Source organism: Cygnus olor, chromosome 2, assembly GCF_009769625.2.
Source record: "Cygnus olor isolate bCygOlo1 chromosome 2, bCygOlo1.pri.v2, whole genome shotgun sequence".
Taxonomy (NCBI): Eukaryota; Metazoa; Chordata; class Aves; order Anseriformes; family Anatidae; genus Cygnus; species Cygnus olor.
The window spans coordinates 105,996,117-106,012,178 of NC_049170.1; the positions used below are offsets into that span (position 1 = coordinate 105,996,117).

General features: G+C 36.2%; 1 protein-coding gene across 1 annotated transcript in view; it reads left to right on the forward strand.

The window, feature by feature from the left end:
- Positions 1 to 16,062, forward strand: part of PIEZO2 (piezo type mechanosensitive ion channel component 2) — a 315,845-nt gene that overhangs the window by 100,958 nt on the left and 198,825 nt on the right. The window contains 1 exon segment of the mRNA XM_040549988.1: positions 10,935 to 11,060. Coding sequence (XP_040405922.1) covers positions 10,935 to 11,060 — 126 coding nt within the window.

The window sequence follows — 16,062 nt, forward strand, 5'->3', positions numbered from 1 at the left end:
CATGTATATTTATAGTGTACACCCATTCAGTTCCACATATAATATGAATGCTGGACTGAATGGAGCAAATAGGTTTAATTTTGTCATTAATATGGAAAAAAATGCACTTTTGTTCTAAATTCATTGCAACTGGACTGGATGATAAATCATCATCAGCAGCAGCCAAAGCTGGTATGTCCCAAGATGACATTCCTTCCATTCCCATGATAGTTCATTTGCTGTAAGAGCCTTTGACAAAAGCTCGTTCTTCTGAAATACTGTCCAGAAGCTTATTGAAAACCAAGTTTGCCATTTCATCTGAAATATCCTTCTCTCCATGTCCTTTGGTATCTTCAAAGATTTCTAAGGTCTGCTAGGCATAATGGTCTTCTAAGGTAATTACTTGGACTCCTCTCCATTGTATGATTCTTACCCAACGATATAACAAATCTGCATTATAGTTCTCATCAATTTTCCAAGTGTGCAAGTCAGATTTGCAGTTCTTCAGTTTTTCCCAATCTATTTCTCTATAGAATTTTACAGAATATACAACATAGTCTCTGGGAAAGTTTATATTTTAATTTCTTTAGAAAGCTACCTGATTTGGGAGAAAAGATACTGCTAATATTTTTAGGAAGCTATCTGTTTCTCTTCCACTTTCCCATTGAAATTATTATTTTTTTTAATTTTTTTTTTTTAAGAAAGAAGAAAGTTTCATGGCCACGTGGCATACTATCATTGTATTATGTTCCTCAAACGCCTTCGTAGAAACAAATTTCTTCCATAAAAAAATTTACTAATTCCCTAAGCACATCTGATAAAGAAGGAACAAAGCTGTGAGCAAAGCCTAGGATATTTCAGTTTTATGTGGATGCGGTATTTTGCAGTCCAGATCATTTGTGTTTTTACAGGGAAGTTGAAATGTCACACAATCATAGAATCATAGAATGGCCTTGATTGGAAGGGACCTCAAGGATCATCTAGTTCCAACACCCCTGCTATATGCAGGGATGCCACTCACTAAATGAGGTTGCTTAGGGTCTCATCTAATGTGGTCTTGAACACCTCCAGGGATGGGGCATCCACAACCTGTCTGGGTAACCTGTTCCAGTGCCTCACCACGCTCTGAGTGAAAAATCTTCTTCTAACCTCTAATCTAAATCTTCCCTCTTTTAGTTTAAAACCATTCCCCCTTGTCCTATCATTATCTACCTGAGTAAATGTCAATGCATTTCAACTCAGGGGCTCTTTAATTGGGTCATGAGATGCATTATATTTTGCTAGAAATTAACTAATGAAAACTTTTAAGAAAGATGGTAGACTCTGTGAAAGACGGAGCCTCTAGAACTTCTTGGGAAAGTTTTGTCAAGGGTAGAAATTTGTAGCACAGCTTCCACTGCAAGTTCAGAACACATATTTATGTGCTCCTACTGTCTTGTGAAAACATCATCCTGTAGGGTTTGTTTTGCAATAGCTGTATTAGTCTTATTTACGTGGCCTTCTAGCCTTCCCTTCTCACTCTGCCTTCCATCAAATTTGTTTGCTACGTATGAATGCATGTGGGTAGGTATTCAATGGAGGAAGTTATTTACCTCCTAGTAAGTACAGACTTTTAATAATGATTTCAGCACTGTAGCAAATGTGCTGCTGTCATCTCCCATTACTTGGGAGTTGTGTGGACTTTGTTGAAGAAACTGAGTTCTGGTTAGAGTTACCTGCTCTTTGTGACCATGACATGTACATAAAGGAAAGTAAGTTGCAAGCAATGCTTCAAACAGATAATAATGTCTGAATTAATTTGAGTTCAAAACAAGTATTATCTGCTAGTAGCAAATACGGAGAGTCAGATTCCTCAAGGGAAGTAGCTGGAATGCTGTATTAAAAGCTCAAATACTCCCGTGAAAGAACAGCTCTGGCTTAAAATTGCTCGGTGTTCATATGTGCTAGTATCTGAGATGATATTTCCTGTATTTGGCTTGGTACAGTCACCTGTCAAATTGAGAAGCAGACATCAAGTAGCTGTTGTTTGCTTTGAAAGCTTATGAGGATCATCTGGGAAAAAAAAAATGAATGGTTAAGTTCTGAGTCTTGTCTGACAAAATATTTTGTTAACAAAATGGGTAAATTGCCTGTGTAAACTTGCTGGTCAGAGATTATAACTAGCTTGAACGATGGTATTGTCTATTGATGCAGAGGATATACAGCTCAGTTCTAGCAGTATTCTGGGCATGAAAACTTCTAGGAAAAACAGGAAATCCTGCAAGACGCTAGAGTAAGTAGGCATTTATTATCCTATGCAGCAGTTTGTATGTTTTCATTTCTAAATAATTTTTTTATTACACATAACATTTTTGACTGTTTACCCATGTCTTTTTGGCATTCCTGCAAATTTCAGTGTCTATCTTTAAACTGTGTTTTCTTCCTTCCTAGAGCTCTGTAGTATTTCAAAAGAGAGAGAAACAGAGAGAGAAATGGAAGGAAATACACGAGTATGTAAAAGAATCTAAATGAATTTACTTTTTGCGTGCAGACACACAGCCTGGATCAATGTGTTTTATTTTGCTTTAAAAAGTAATGTAAAATTTTTAGCTAATTCCATGTTTTGTAATAAACTGTTACAAATTCTTGTGTTTTTTTTAATGTTCTAAGAAATAATGTCATTTGCAATGCAAAAAAAAAAATATACATTATAGTACAAAAGTTAATTGAAATTCAGGAATTGTGTGTTTTTTAAATTACTAATTTTTTAATGTTTACATTAGGCACAGTTGTAGATTGCAACATTTGGCTACATAAAGGAACAATGGGCATGTTCAGGAAAGTGTGGATAAAACAGTTGAAATGATGGGAAACTTTTGCTGGAAATTCTGAACCTGAAATCTTGTACTTCTCTGGTCTGGATTTCACCGTGGCCACTTGGGCACATATTTTTAAACACAGCTAAAAATAATGGCATGAAATCTTGAGCGGTTGTTTGTGGATACACATTTTAAGGCTTGGATCTGGGCAGGTACAGAATAGACTTTGGCATTAGTTAATTGCTCTCTATTTTTGTCTTGCTGCTGGAAACTCAGCGAGTGGACTGAGTAGTTTTCTTTTCTTGCGGTAACGTCTGCCCATAGTTTAAGGCTCTACTAAGACTAAACCCTCTAGTAGAAGATGATGTTGAAATATAAGAATATAAGATAAAAATATACATATGTTTTTTATTAAGCTAAAAATAGATGTATTGATAACTATGCTTACTATGCAGTGGAAGGATGGCAGCACTTTCACGAAAGAAAGAATTAATTTTTGTTTGTATTCTGGCTAGAAATTAGTAACACTTCTTTTAACCATAAAAATGATTACTGATAGCTTCAGGACAGTTTAAGCATTATCTTTTTTGAATCTACTTAGGAAATATGTGTGAGGCTTAGTGAATGAGAGCCAGTATGCAGTTGCTTTACTTTGTGCGATGGCAAGGCACTAATCCACCATGTACCTTGTACAAGGAACGCCAGTATCAAATTTTATTGTTAGTATAGTCCTTCCAAATGGTCACCTTCCTCTCTCCCCAGTTCACAGCTTTGCCCCGTTGTTTGTTTCAGCAATCAAGAGGCCAAACCTCTAACATGGGATATTAACACTCTTGTCATTATCTCCATTTATTCAAAATACAGCAGACACTGCATATGCTAGAGCTGGTTGAACAGTCTTATGAAGTGAGGAAAGCATCCATGGAGATGCTTCTGTCAAACAGGTACAACATCTCTTTACACCGGTGGGTTCATGAAGAATTATGACAGCATGACCATCAATATACAGCTCATTCTGTAGAGCTGAGCATCATTTTACTACTTACATAGTACATAGCTATACTATGCATTTAGTAATACTATAGATATTTTATGTCTATGAAAGGTGGTTTAATAATGTAACTGGTAATAACAGAGGTGTAACATAGTTGTAACAGAACCTGAAACTGAATGGCTCTCTCTGTGCACCTATGAATGTGTACAGGAAAATAAGAGTTGAAAGTGCTGTTATGCATAACCCTCACACTCAAACATAAATACATGTTGCAGCTGTAAGGAGAAACAGGGAAAATTAGCTTCTGCAGAGCACTGACTTGAGCAGTGAGTGGTGTAGAGGTATCTAAAAGGTTTTGACTTCCACTGACTTGCAAGCCAGGTGCTATAAGGCTTGGCTATGTAAAGTATCGATACTCTAGCAATAAAGCAGTGAGTCTTATTTTACAAAATTCAGAGCCCTTCACTCCCAGTTCATGTGCTTGAAAGTAAGCATGTGCTTAAATGCATTCTTTGACAGGGCTAAACTGTTTTGTGACCTGCAAGTTTCACCAACTAGTCATCTCTGAAAATGCAAGCTGCATTTAGAACTTGTATTTGAACCCTTTCATCATCTTTCTTGGCCATCACGAGATGTCCCGCTGTTTTTAGTGTCAATTATTGCACTGATGAATTCAGGAAAGGGGACTGATCCAGATTCTTCAGCACAGATATATCAGCACTTATTTAATGCTTGTAAACTTTCATCTGTGTATATGTTTAAATGTGTGAATCTATGTTTGGCGCTTGTGGCCAAAGTGGCAGACGTTCATTCTGAACTCAGTGATGACATTTTTCTGATGATCAGCTGAAACCAACCCTAGTTTTTATTGCCACTGAGACTTTGGCAGTCAACAGCTTCAAATCAGAACTTTCTTTTGTCTCAGTAAGTAATCTGTGGTATCTTGAGGTGCTTAAAACAGAGGTGGCCCAAAAGGTGTGATTTTTGGGGGAAATGATGACATTTTGATTTTTTGTTGTTGTGGGTCAAGTGACCTCCAAAATCCAGATTTTTCCACAGTACATAAGTTTTCTTTAACTTCCCATTCCCAAGTGCCCCGATCTACATACGCTGTAGATGATGTTGACAGACTCCTATTTGGAGCCATGGAGCAGGACATGAGAGTCCCTGGATCCTGGTTCCAGTTAGGCTCTGAGGTGAAGCTAGGGTTCCCGATGGAAAATCAAGAAGATAAGGTTCTAAAATTACTAGCTAAAATGGAATCTGTGGGACTGATCCTGTCTGTGCTGCAGAAGTTTACTGCAACCAAGCCTTTTCCCCAGAGCTCTTTAGTTTTATGTTTGTCACTTACTGATTAAAAGGTTTATTAAAAAATAAATCCTGCGTGTCTGTAATAGAGTATCTTTATTAAATGAAGTGTCACTAGTTCAGAAGTTAAGAGCCCATTAATATTTACCACTCACTGTGTGCTATCAAAGATTATGAGAAAAATGACTTGTGCTTTGGTATTTTATCTGCTGTGAGCTGCATAAAAAGTGTTTTGTAAAAAACCGCTCAAGTGAAACCGTTGAGGTAGAATTGAGAGTGTAGCAGCAGTTCACTGTGCAATGTATGGCTAAAGGGATTTTAGAATTATCCAAAACCCAACTGACTTGAGAAAATTCAACACTAAGGTTATATTTCAACAAAATCCCAGTGCAAATAATAAAACATTCATATAAACCACCCAAACACTCTCAGATCTACTCTGTGGGTGATACTGTGCAGCATCTGTATGATCATGAGAGAAGAAATTACACTGTCTGGGTTGTAAATGGTCTTAATTTAATTTTTAGAATTTGCTATTTTTCTCCTCTATTTTCTCTGTCCTGATACTAATACAGTGTGGAGAGTAAACTTATCGCTTCTACATGTAGATGCATGGTACTAATAAAAAAATCAGGATAAATCATTAGTAGTGTTATTAACAGTGTTACAGACTCAACCAATTTTCTCGTGGCACCCCCTCCGATGGATCAGAGAGAGAAATTGCTGTGTAGAATGAAATGCACCTTGCAAACAACTTAGTAGTTAGCCACTACAATATGATAGGCTCTTCACAACAGCTCTTGGTCTGATTATATAGTAAAAGCTAATATACGTGATTTTAAGTGGGTGTCAGTGACAACTGACCATTCAGTTATTCCGTGTCCTGTTGGCACACCCTTTTGGAAGAAGCTCTTCTGAAGTTCCATATGTACAAGTAAAATAAGATAAATAAATCTGTTATACTCTGCTTTATGGAAAAGGGGTAGCAGAAAAGATCACAGGACTGCCCATCTAAACATTACGGTGCTATTTTTCTGCATTTGAAATGTTGTGACCAGTAGGCTTCACCTTTGCATACAATCGTGATGTAGGCAGTGAAGAGCTGTGCTTGTTGACAGCAGCAGTCCCAGCTGGGCATATTCAAATAGTTAGTTGTACTGAGGTTGCATGCCTGTGGCTGGGGGGACATGCCATCACTAATCCAGCTCTTGGCTGCGTTACTTTTGAAAAATACAGGAATGGATTCCTTTGCCACGTTTGAAAGCTTACGGCCCTCTTTAATCCGGTTTAGTGTTGCAGTTGGGCTGGCTAGAAGGAGGGTAATGAAGGCTTTGCATCCTGACCACCTTCCTGCTGGGTTGGTTGGAGGGGAGAAGGCCCTTGCCCAGGAGCCTTCTGGAGGGACCGAGAGGCTCAAGCAACCTCCCTGTGTGTTTCTGAAGCACACTGGGGTATGTTTCTAAAGCCATGTGCCAGGTTTTGATCCCGCTGGGTACCGTTAGGAATGGCACGCTGCACCTGAAAGCAAACCCACTTTTTTTCTAATCTTTCAAGCCAGTTATGAGGCAAATTCTGCTCTTTCTTTCCAATTCACCACAGTTTCCTGAAGCTGGTGGCACCACATGGTGTGAGTAAAATCAGAACCTGGCTGTAAAGTACAAATCCAGGTGTTTTGTGAGAAGATTCTTCCTAGATCAGTCTTGATGAACATGTACGAGTCTATACATCTAAGACAGAAGGGAAGCAATCAGTGCTTCCCTTCTTGCATTTTGATTTCCAGTGTGGACTGGGGTGTTATTCTCCTTTCTCACCATCTCAGTCCTGTACACATACAGTTAATTTTTTCTATGTGTAATTTCAAACTAAGTTTCCAGTAGAAAGAAAAAAATATGTAAGTAAAAATACAGTCAAATGGGTTTATCCAAACCCCACTATAAATTGAAACTCATCCTTTGTCCAAATCTGTCACTTCTTCCTTGGCATAAATTACAGATCCAGTAATTCACTGACTTTTCTAGCACTCCCATTTCTCCCAAGTTGTTGATGTCTCTCCAAAACTTTTGAAATCAGGGGCATAATATTTCTTACTCTTCTCCAAATTCTTGTAGCATCTAGTTTCTGCTGGCACAGCTGTACATGCAAAGGTCGGCTGCTCAGTAGGGTGTGATGGTGGTCCTGTCCCACTGATAGCCACGAAGGAAACAGCTCTTTAAGAATCCTGTAACCTGCACTGAGCATGTTTAGTTGCCTTCCAGTAGCGTATCTCCTCTGCCATATTTACCAGTACACTGAGACTTCATTTATCACAAGAGTTACTGATCCTTTAAAATATTAGCTTGGTGCAGAAGGAGATGGTTTGCCAGCATTTCAAGAAGTGTTTTGTCAACATTTTTGACAGTTCCTAGAAGGATGACAATTGCACAAGTTTGGTCTTTGTTAAAGAAATGCTTTGTTCAATCTACAGTTCAAAGATTTTTGTTTTCAAGCTTATAAAAATGAATTCTAAAATTAAGGTATATTTTGGAGATAAATAGCATTTGGAATATTGAAAGATGGACCCAAGATTTTTAATAGTTTATGTCTTTATATGGAAACAGTTTGGGAAATGAATGTGCATTGGCTAGTTATATTGCAGTTTGTTTTCCTTTAGAGGCTGACTGAAACAATTTTGTTAAACATTCCAATTATAATTTGATGTGAAAAATTCAGTGCTCAGTTGAGCAGAGTTGGACTGTTAACTCCCAAGCTCTGGGGACAGTTTGTGACCCAAAGCTTCAGAAATTCCAGACTCTCCTTCTTAAAAATCTCAAAGATTTAACAGAACTGTTGAGTACATGGCATCTGTATTGTCAAATTGTTTGTCTTCAACTTTAAAATATATTTTTTTAAAATGTCTATTCAGAGTATGCAGCTCTCTCATAATATCATGAGTCTGGGATCTGGTAATGCAGGGAAAAGAGACCAAATACTAAGACTTGCCAAAAAAATGTAAAAGTCCTTGCAGTCCTTGTATTTCGTTGTATATGACATCACATTTAACAACTCATTTAGTAACACGTAGCTTGTCATATATTCATTCTTCTCATGATTTTGAAAATATGAGTTATTTATAATTTCATAATGCTTAGAAGTTCTTGTACTAGGCCAGGACACTAGGCCAGCTTCAGTACAAGTAGAACAAAAAAGGCCTCTGAAAAAAAAAAAAAATAATAGTCTACTTCATGTTTTATAATGCTCTGCAACCTGGGTTGTCTTGTGTCTGTAGACTCTGATGGCTGACCATTACTGTGCTATGCACAGTTTGACCACCAAAGTCATACAAAATAGCTTCTTTTTCACATTGCAAAATTTCCTATATGGGATTGCTCTTTCCATTTGCCATTTTGTTTGAGTTCTTCAATGTCTTGATTTAAAAAGAGAAAAAAAAAAAAAGAAAAAAAAAAGTTCATTACAGGCATTAGTATTCAAAAGTTGCACTGTCAAGAGAGCAATCCTAACAAAAGTTTTGGGTACTAAGTTTTTCTAAAATTGCTAAATCATATTTATCTGATTTTTTGCATTATTAACTACGATTTGGGCCATCGATGATATGCTTGAAATGTGATGGTTTCACACCAATGGACAGCCAAACTCCAACACACCAATCTCTCACTTCTGCTCTTCAAAGGAACAAGGAGAAAAAATATGATGGAAAAAGGGCTCAAGGGTTAAGGGCATGGAGATCACTCACCAATTATCGTCACGGGCAAAACAGACTCAAAGTAGGAAGATTAATATAATTTATTATAGTTCACTAGCAGACTAGAACAGTGAGAAACTAAAAGCAAACTAAAACCGCCTTCTCCCTCAACCACCCTATTCTACCTCCTCCCCAACCAGCGGCTGAAACTGGCCCTTATCTAACATGGGGCAGTTGCTCAACTCTTCTTACAGAGGCCACCCCTGCAGCCCCCTGCTACCTAGACTTTGCCATGTAAGCTCAACACAGTATAAAACAGAAAGCTGATTTACTGGATAGATGCAAAATATGAACCATACCTTGTTTCCCTGTCATCTGTATAGTACATAGTGATAATTATGATATAATTGCTTTGGTCCTCAATATTTTACCCTTCATTTTGCCAGCCTAGGAATGAGGAAGAGATCTCTGTCACAGAATGCTTTTTGTCTATCTGAAGTAGACCTGATCTAAATTCCATGAAACCAATATGATCTAACTATCAGGTCAAGGACACTCTCCTCTGAGCTACTGGCATCACCAAAGGAAAGAGAAATACACTCACACACAGAGGGCATTTTATCATGTTTAAAAAAAGCAAAAAGTTGGGTATTTAAAGCATCCAGCATGTGAAATTTCTATGTGTTCTGGTTAAGACCATACTGTATACTAGGCAGATGTTGTAAGAGATAATCAGTTCCCAAAGAATTTTAGATTTCATTTTACAGAGGAGAGTACTGACTGGTGAGTTGCTTTAGTGCATGCATTGAGTTAGTGACCAAAATCTCCTTAAGCTAGTGCATTTCCCTAGTGCTGTCTTATGTCTCTATTTTAGTGCCTTTGCATCTTTTCTTACAGTGCAAGTGGTTAGAAACCACTTACCAAATTTCAAAAGGACTTCTATGAAAGATTATGTCCATCAAGAATAACAAAACCCCCTTAGTGGGATCTTAAGCCTAAACTAATGGGACAGTTGACTATCTACCGTGAGCTTTTGGATGCATTTGCTCAGTAATCAAATCTGAGCCAGAGCTCAGGTCAGTCTTGATCATTGTGTTCTTTCTAGAAGTTGCTTGCAATGGACCCACAGAGAGTAAGAATGAAAGAAACAGGATGCATGTAGGGTGAACCTTTTCTGAGTATACTCTGCTAGTTCTGCCCTCCACAGCCTTGGTTTTATTTATTTATATTCTTGTGTAAGAATTGCAGCAATTTAGTTTTTTGATCTGTAAATTAAAAAAAGTGACCTTCAAATGCATGAAGCAGGTGGTATAAAATCTAGGTATAAAATACTTAAGAAATAGATCTTTTATTGTAAATAGGTCAAGCAGGGTGATAAGTAGTGTCGTCTTTCATCAACAACAAAACTTATTGTTAAAGTTGCATATTTTCTGAAATACTAATGGTTTACTTTATTTATTCATCCCTTGCAAAATTGGCTGCCTGTGATAAAGCTGAGTGTTTCCTAGAGGATTTATAAGGCATTTTCTAAGTCTCCATCAAATGTTTGCTATTCGCTTTTGGCTATATATATCCAGTAAATCATAGAGGAACTAAGACCAAATGTATCTGGCACAGTATTCTTCAGTGTGCACTGAAAATTCTTTTCAAAAAGCTACTACAGGAAGAGAAAGAGGGCAGTCTGCACAAAGCAAAACATTCGTTTGAAAGCATGTCTATATTTCTGAGCCAAACTGAGGTTCTTCTGTTGTTATACCTCCTCCAATGTAATTTGTTTTGGAAAGTGTAATTAGGTTAACAGGTTTTTATTTTTCCCAAGATTGGAAGTATCATCCATACTTTGTATCAGGTAACATGGTGATAAGAATAATGATGTTATTTGTTATATAAAATTGCTATCTGGGGACTCAAGAAACTTTTTTTTTTTTTAAATCAAAAGTAAAAAGAAATATCAGTAACAGCAATTGCTAGCTTTTGTAATTAAAGAGTACTCAAAGGTACCTTAATTTTAAGCTTTTTGCTATGGCATTGCTTGTTAAGAGTCAATCGAGAATAATGAGGCTCTGACTTGCAGAAATATCAATGGTCAGAATATTTTTATTGTTCTTATTATTTTTAAAATTTAAGAGATATTAAGAAATTCACCAACTACATGTATGTATGTTTTGTCTTCCAGGGCATACAGGACGATTATTAAAATCTCTGTGTTTCACCAGTCTATCATTCCTGCTGCTGCACATCATCTTTCAGATTACAATAAACAGTCTTGAAGCTGGAAAAACTATTGAACCTGGTTTTAACTGTGAGTAAAACTTTTTAGCTTTTATTAGTATTTTAAGTGTTCAGATGCTTCAGTGGTTTGAAAGGTGAAGGGTTGATGGGAAGGCACTTACCACTCTCCTCTTATGGGTTTGCAGCTTTCTTCCTCTTTCCCAGCTTGTTGCCTTAAGAATTGCTGTTACTAGGGCAAGAAGTCTAGATGGGTTTAGCAAAACAGAAAAATGTTAACTCATTCATTCCCACACATACGTTTCTCAGTATATTCTGTTTGGGTTTAGCGATGGTTGTTGTGTATTTTCATCTTTAGGCTTTCTCAAAATGCCCTCAGAACTGGAGGTGGTACACTGTTATTAATTAATAATTCACTGAACTAAGAAAAAAAAGATATACTAATAAAAACGGCTCTAACCATGTATTATGCCTCTGTCTGATGGAACTCTGTTAAGCTGATTTTTAATTAAAAATTAAATCTTGACCTCAAGATTTGTTTTTAAACCGTATTTGTCTCTTTCTTGCCTGCGTTATATAGGAAGAAGGATTTTCAGGTTTTATTTATATATAAACAGTACTTACAAATATATTGCATGACATTTTATATCTTAACTCTCTCAGGAAATGTTCTTCAATAATTCAGAAGCAAATATTCTTTATTGTGCAGAAGTTAATTAAAATATCTATCCAGCGGTTTGGATATGTAACCTCCAGGTAGAAGCTATTTGTACTTGTCTTACAATGGTTATGTTTAACATTTAAAACTGTCAACTTGCCCTTGATAAATGTCCATTTAATTTATCAGAGTATGCTGCTGCCACTTGAATAAACAGTTATACTACAATTAAACACAAGGAACCTTATGTGAAACCTTATGTGATTTAACTTAAAGCAACAAAATCCTAAGGAAACTTGGAGCACACATTATAATTTCACCTTTAACTCAAACCATTTCTCGAAGTAAAAGACATAATTTTGTTTATGAAATATCGGTCTTAACTGAAATGTCTTAGGCTTTGTCAGTTCAAGTCAGACCTTCAAAAGTATAATTTCTTTTTTTTTTTTTAGAAATGTTTATTATTATTGATTGTGTGAACTGCATGAGTTGATTTCCTATATCTAATATTCTTGTGATTAATAATATATTATTTGTGCTTAGATTATAGCACTTGTATCATTGTTAGACACTGTTTGTAGGGTAGAGAGTTCGTAACCATCCAAGACAGAGAAGAAACCATGTAGCGTTTTCTTCCTCCTGTGGTGGAAATTGGGAGCTACAGTGGAAAACAATTTTTAAAAATTACTTCATTCTGAAGAATACACTCCTGAAGAAAAGAAGGAGAAGACATACCGTTTCTATCTGTAATTAACATCTCTAAATTCAGTATCTTCTATTCTTGCTGCTATTAATAATGATTTCCTTACAAATGGCCTTATAGGATAATGGGTATGGATGTAGTAGTAAATTAAATGTGCCTCAGGCTGCTCTCTGACACTGAGACCAGTTGACATGATGACCCACATCCTCACTATTAATCTCTCTTTGCCTCCTGGGCACAGAGTGTGTTTAAGTTACCTGTTGGGAACAGTATTTGGCCCATGTGAACTCCCAAGCCATGCTCGACATTTTGGGAGAAAAGAAGTGGGCCAAAAAAACTTGTTCCAGAGGTTGTTCTAACAGTCTAGCAATACCAAAAAAAAAAAAAAAAAAATCAGTTGTTGAATTTCAGAGCCAGAGTAAACTGGCACCATTTGGTTCACCGGTATGGCGATAGTTGATCAACTTCAGGTAAAGTTAATGAAGAAGGGAACATGATGCTGGCATTATGGATGCTGGATCTGCAAGGTGCAGAAGAAGTTAAAAAAGTTATAAAGACCATTGAGGATCAAAGAGACAAAAGATACCAAGTCCTTGGTTAGACTAGTTGAAACATAAATTATTGTCATTAAATGGCATCAGAGAATGTGTGGTACTGTGAAGGTGAGGAAAAGACAGAATTCCTACTCCAGAAAGTACTTTGGTAGTACTTCTGCTTGTAATTATTTGGTGACACAGCCCTACTGTATTTCCTGTTCCCCAGCTATATGAATAATGCTTTGCAAAATTGACTACAGCAGTGTGCTAAGCTATAGCTGGAGAAATGACAGCACTGTGCCTGTAGCATCTGCACAGTGTTATGATCTCTGCCTGTTAGAGTTAGCTGTTAATGTTTATTCAACTCTTTTCACTCAATAAGAAACACAGAAGTGTAGACAAGAAGACTAGAGTTTTCTGTTTCCCTATCCAGACTGGGATCAACTATTAATGAAACAGTTTTTACAGCTGTTTATCTTATTCTTAAATCCTGTGTGCCCAACTGGAAATATTCTATGGTCTCTTCTGATGCTTATCATTAGGGACTTTTTTCCCCCTTAGTCAAAATACCTTGTCCTGCTCCTTCAATATACTGTAGAAATGGAGAAAACATTTCTATTTCTCTTTTTGGTTACTGTTAAGTATTTGAAGGCTGCTGTCATGTCTGTCACATATACTCCTTTCGTTCTCTTCTCTTAATAGAACTTCAGTACCTCCAAACTTTCTTCATGGGCCATGTTTACTTGTTGGTCTATTTCTGTGTTCTCCAAGTGGTCAACATAGTTCTTTGAAGTTCAGTACCCAATGAAAGGCAGTAATTCAGCTGAGAATTTTTTTAATACGTTCTGAATATAATAATTACCTATATGTCTACAAGTGACAATACCTGTTTGTGTGTTACTATATGGTACTTTTTTTTTTCGACCAGCAGCATTCTCTCCCACTTTGTGGTTCACTATAACCTACAAATCCTTTTCTGCAGAGCAGCTAATGTATTTTTTTTTCCATATTTATATAGATGAGTACCCCTACATTATAACAGAAATTTGTGCTTGCCCAGTTTCTTCCAGAATGATTTCAAGACTGTTTTGAATTCTGTCTCCCAGTTTGTTCACAGCCCCATGTGAAGGAGCGCCATCTGCAAATACTATTGTGAGGGATTTTTGGATATACTGCAATATTTGATTTTTTCTTTAAATTTAATTTTTATTTTGATTTTGCTGGAACTGAATTTCTGAGTTTGAATAAATTACACCATACATTGCCCTCATGTAAATGAAGTGAGAGTAGGTAGTGCAAAAGTGGACCAGGACTTTTGGTGCAATACTTTCTAGACTGAATATAAGGGCAATACAACAAGGAAGGGGAAAAGGTGTACTAGCAAAAGAAGGAAAAAAAAAAGAAACAAACAAAAAACTTGTAATTATTTTGATTTGTGTTTAAATGCTCCAAGGATAAAGTACGTGAATTGTCCGCATGGTACTACAGTGTTTGTTCTCTCTGCTACTTTCCTCCTTAAGGGAAATTAAAGCTGATTCTATGACTCCATCATTTTCACATCAGAAATGAATGTATTAATGTTTTTATTTGATTCTGTGTTTTCTTTGAAATTTGTTGCATTGTGTAGTTAATCATCTAATTTCTGCCAGTTTAAGAAATGGATGAGAGAAGGGTATATCTTTGTCTTCAAATTCTGTAGGTCACTTTGGGCATATTTAAATGCCAGCTTCTGAATCAAAAGATCATTTCTGTTTTCAGTTTTTTTCACACTGCTGTATTATGTCTTCTGAAAATGTTTTCATTTTAGTAATAAAAACACTTGAAAAATGTTTAAATTAGAGACGTGACACAGACTGTCACCTCTTAAACCTTATACAGTTATAGTTTCATTTTGGAAATTAAGGACAATCATCCCTTTAATAATCTTTTACATCTAGAAGCAGATTAATTTGGGCCATCTGCAAGAGCAAAGCAGAAAGTAGTTTTTGACTGATTTTTAAATACTCTGCTCTTATGCTGAAGTTATTCATAATCAGCTGATAGTGTTTTAAAAAAAACAAGTCTTACAATGTTTAGCTTCTTCAGATTCTTATTTTTCATCCCTTTCCTCTTTTAGAGGTCATACCTTTCCTTCTTTTTCAGGATGGCTACAAAAATGCCATAGCATTTTCTAAGGTAGATAGATATATGCTGGTGGGTTGATAGAGGAGTTTAAAAACATTTAGCCAACAGAGGGTTTTTGTTTCTTCACAACCTTGCCAATATTGCCTAGCACGTGTAAAATCTTGCTGCTAGAACTTGTCACTTGGCTTAATAAAAAATTTCTGGTTAGCCACAGCTGTGTTGAATGGAACTAACATAACCAGATAGTTCATTTTTTACATCAGAGTTCATATAGGGAGGGAAAAAGATAAATACAGCACGCGTGAGCTGCATTAATCTTCTTAAGCCATCAAGAGCTAGGTAATCAGTCTTGTTACACTGATGATATTTCCAGATAACACAGAATTGGATTTTGAGATGTAGTAGTATTCGTGCAGTAATACAATTTCATTATTAAATTTGTACTTCTGATGAAATAAAATTCTGATTATTAGGTTAAGCAATGCCCTTTGCATATAGAATCTGTGAGACAGGCAATTGCAAATTTGATCACAAGGTAATAAACATAGAGGTAACATAGAGGTAATAAGTTCTTCAGTATGCTTGCCATAGTTCTTTCCTAGGACTAATTTTAAACATGTTTTTGAAATGACATTTCCACCAGCAACAGCAATATTTTCCATGATGTTCATTTTAAACTTTACTTTCTGTAAGTTAGTGAAAATATTCCTTATTGTACTAGTCCTCTGTAAGTGTATCCTCTTCTTGTGTTTAGTAGTCTGTAAAAATATTCCATTTTATTTTTCTCTTATTTGTAGTGTTATATTCACCCATTTTTTATCTTGTGCTGACTGTACCATCTCCTGGTGTTGAAGTCTACATCCAGATCTATTGAGAAGCTTATTCTTTCAGAACAATATTTTATTCCTTAAGAAATACAATTAAGAAATATTTTTTTTTTCTTTCAGCTGCGCTTTTAATCAGCTATAAAGTGATTAAGTTTGTATTCAATATTTGCTGGAATATCAAAATTGGCAGTTATGGTACTTCTGGATATTTTTCTTGTACCTCAAAT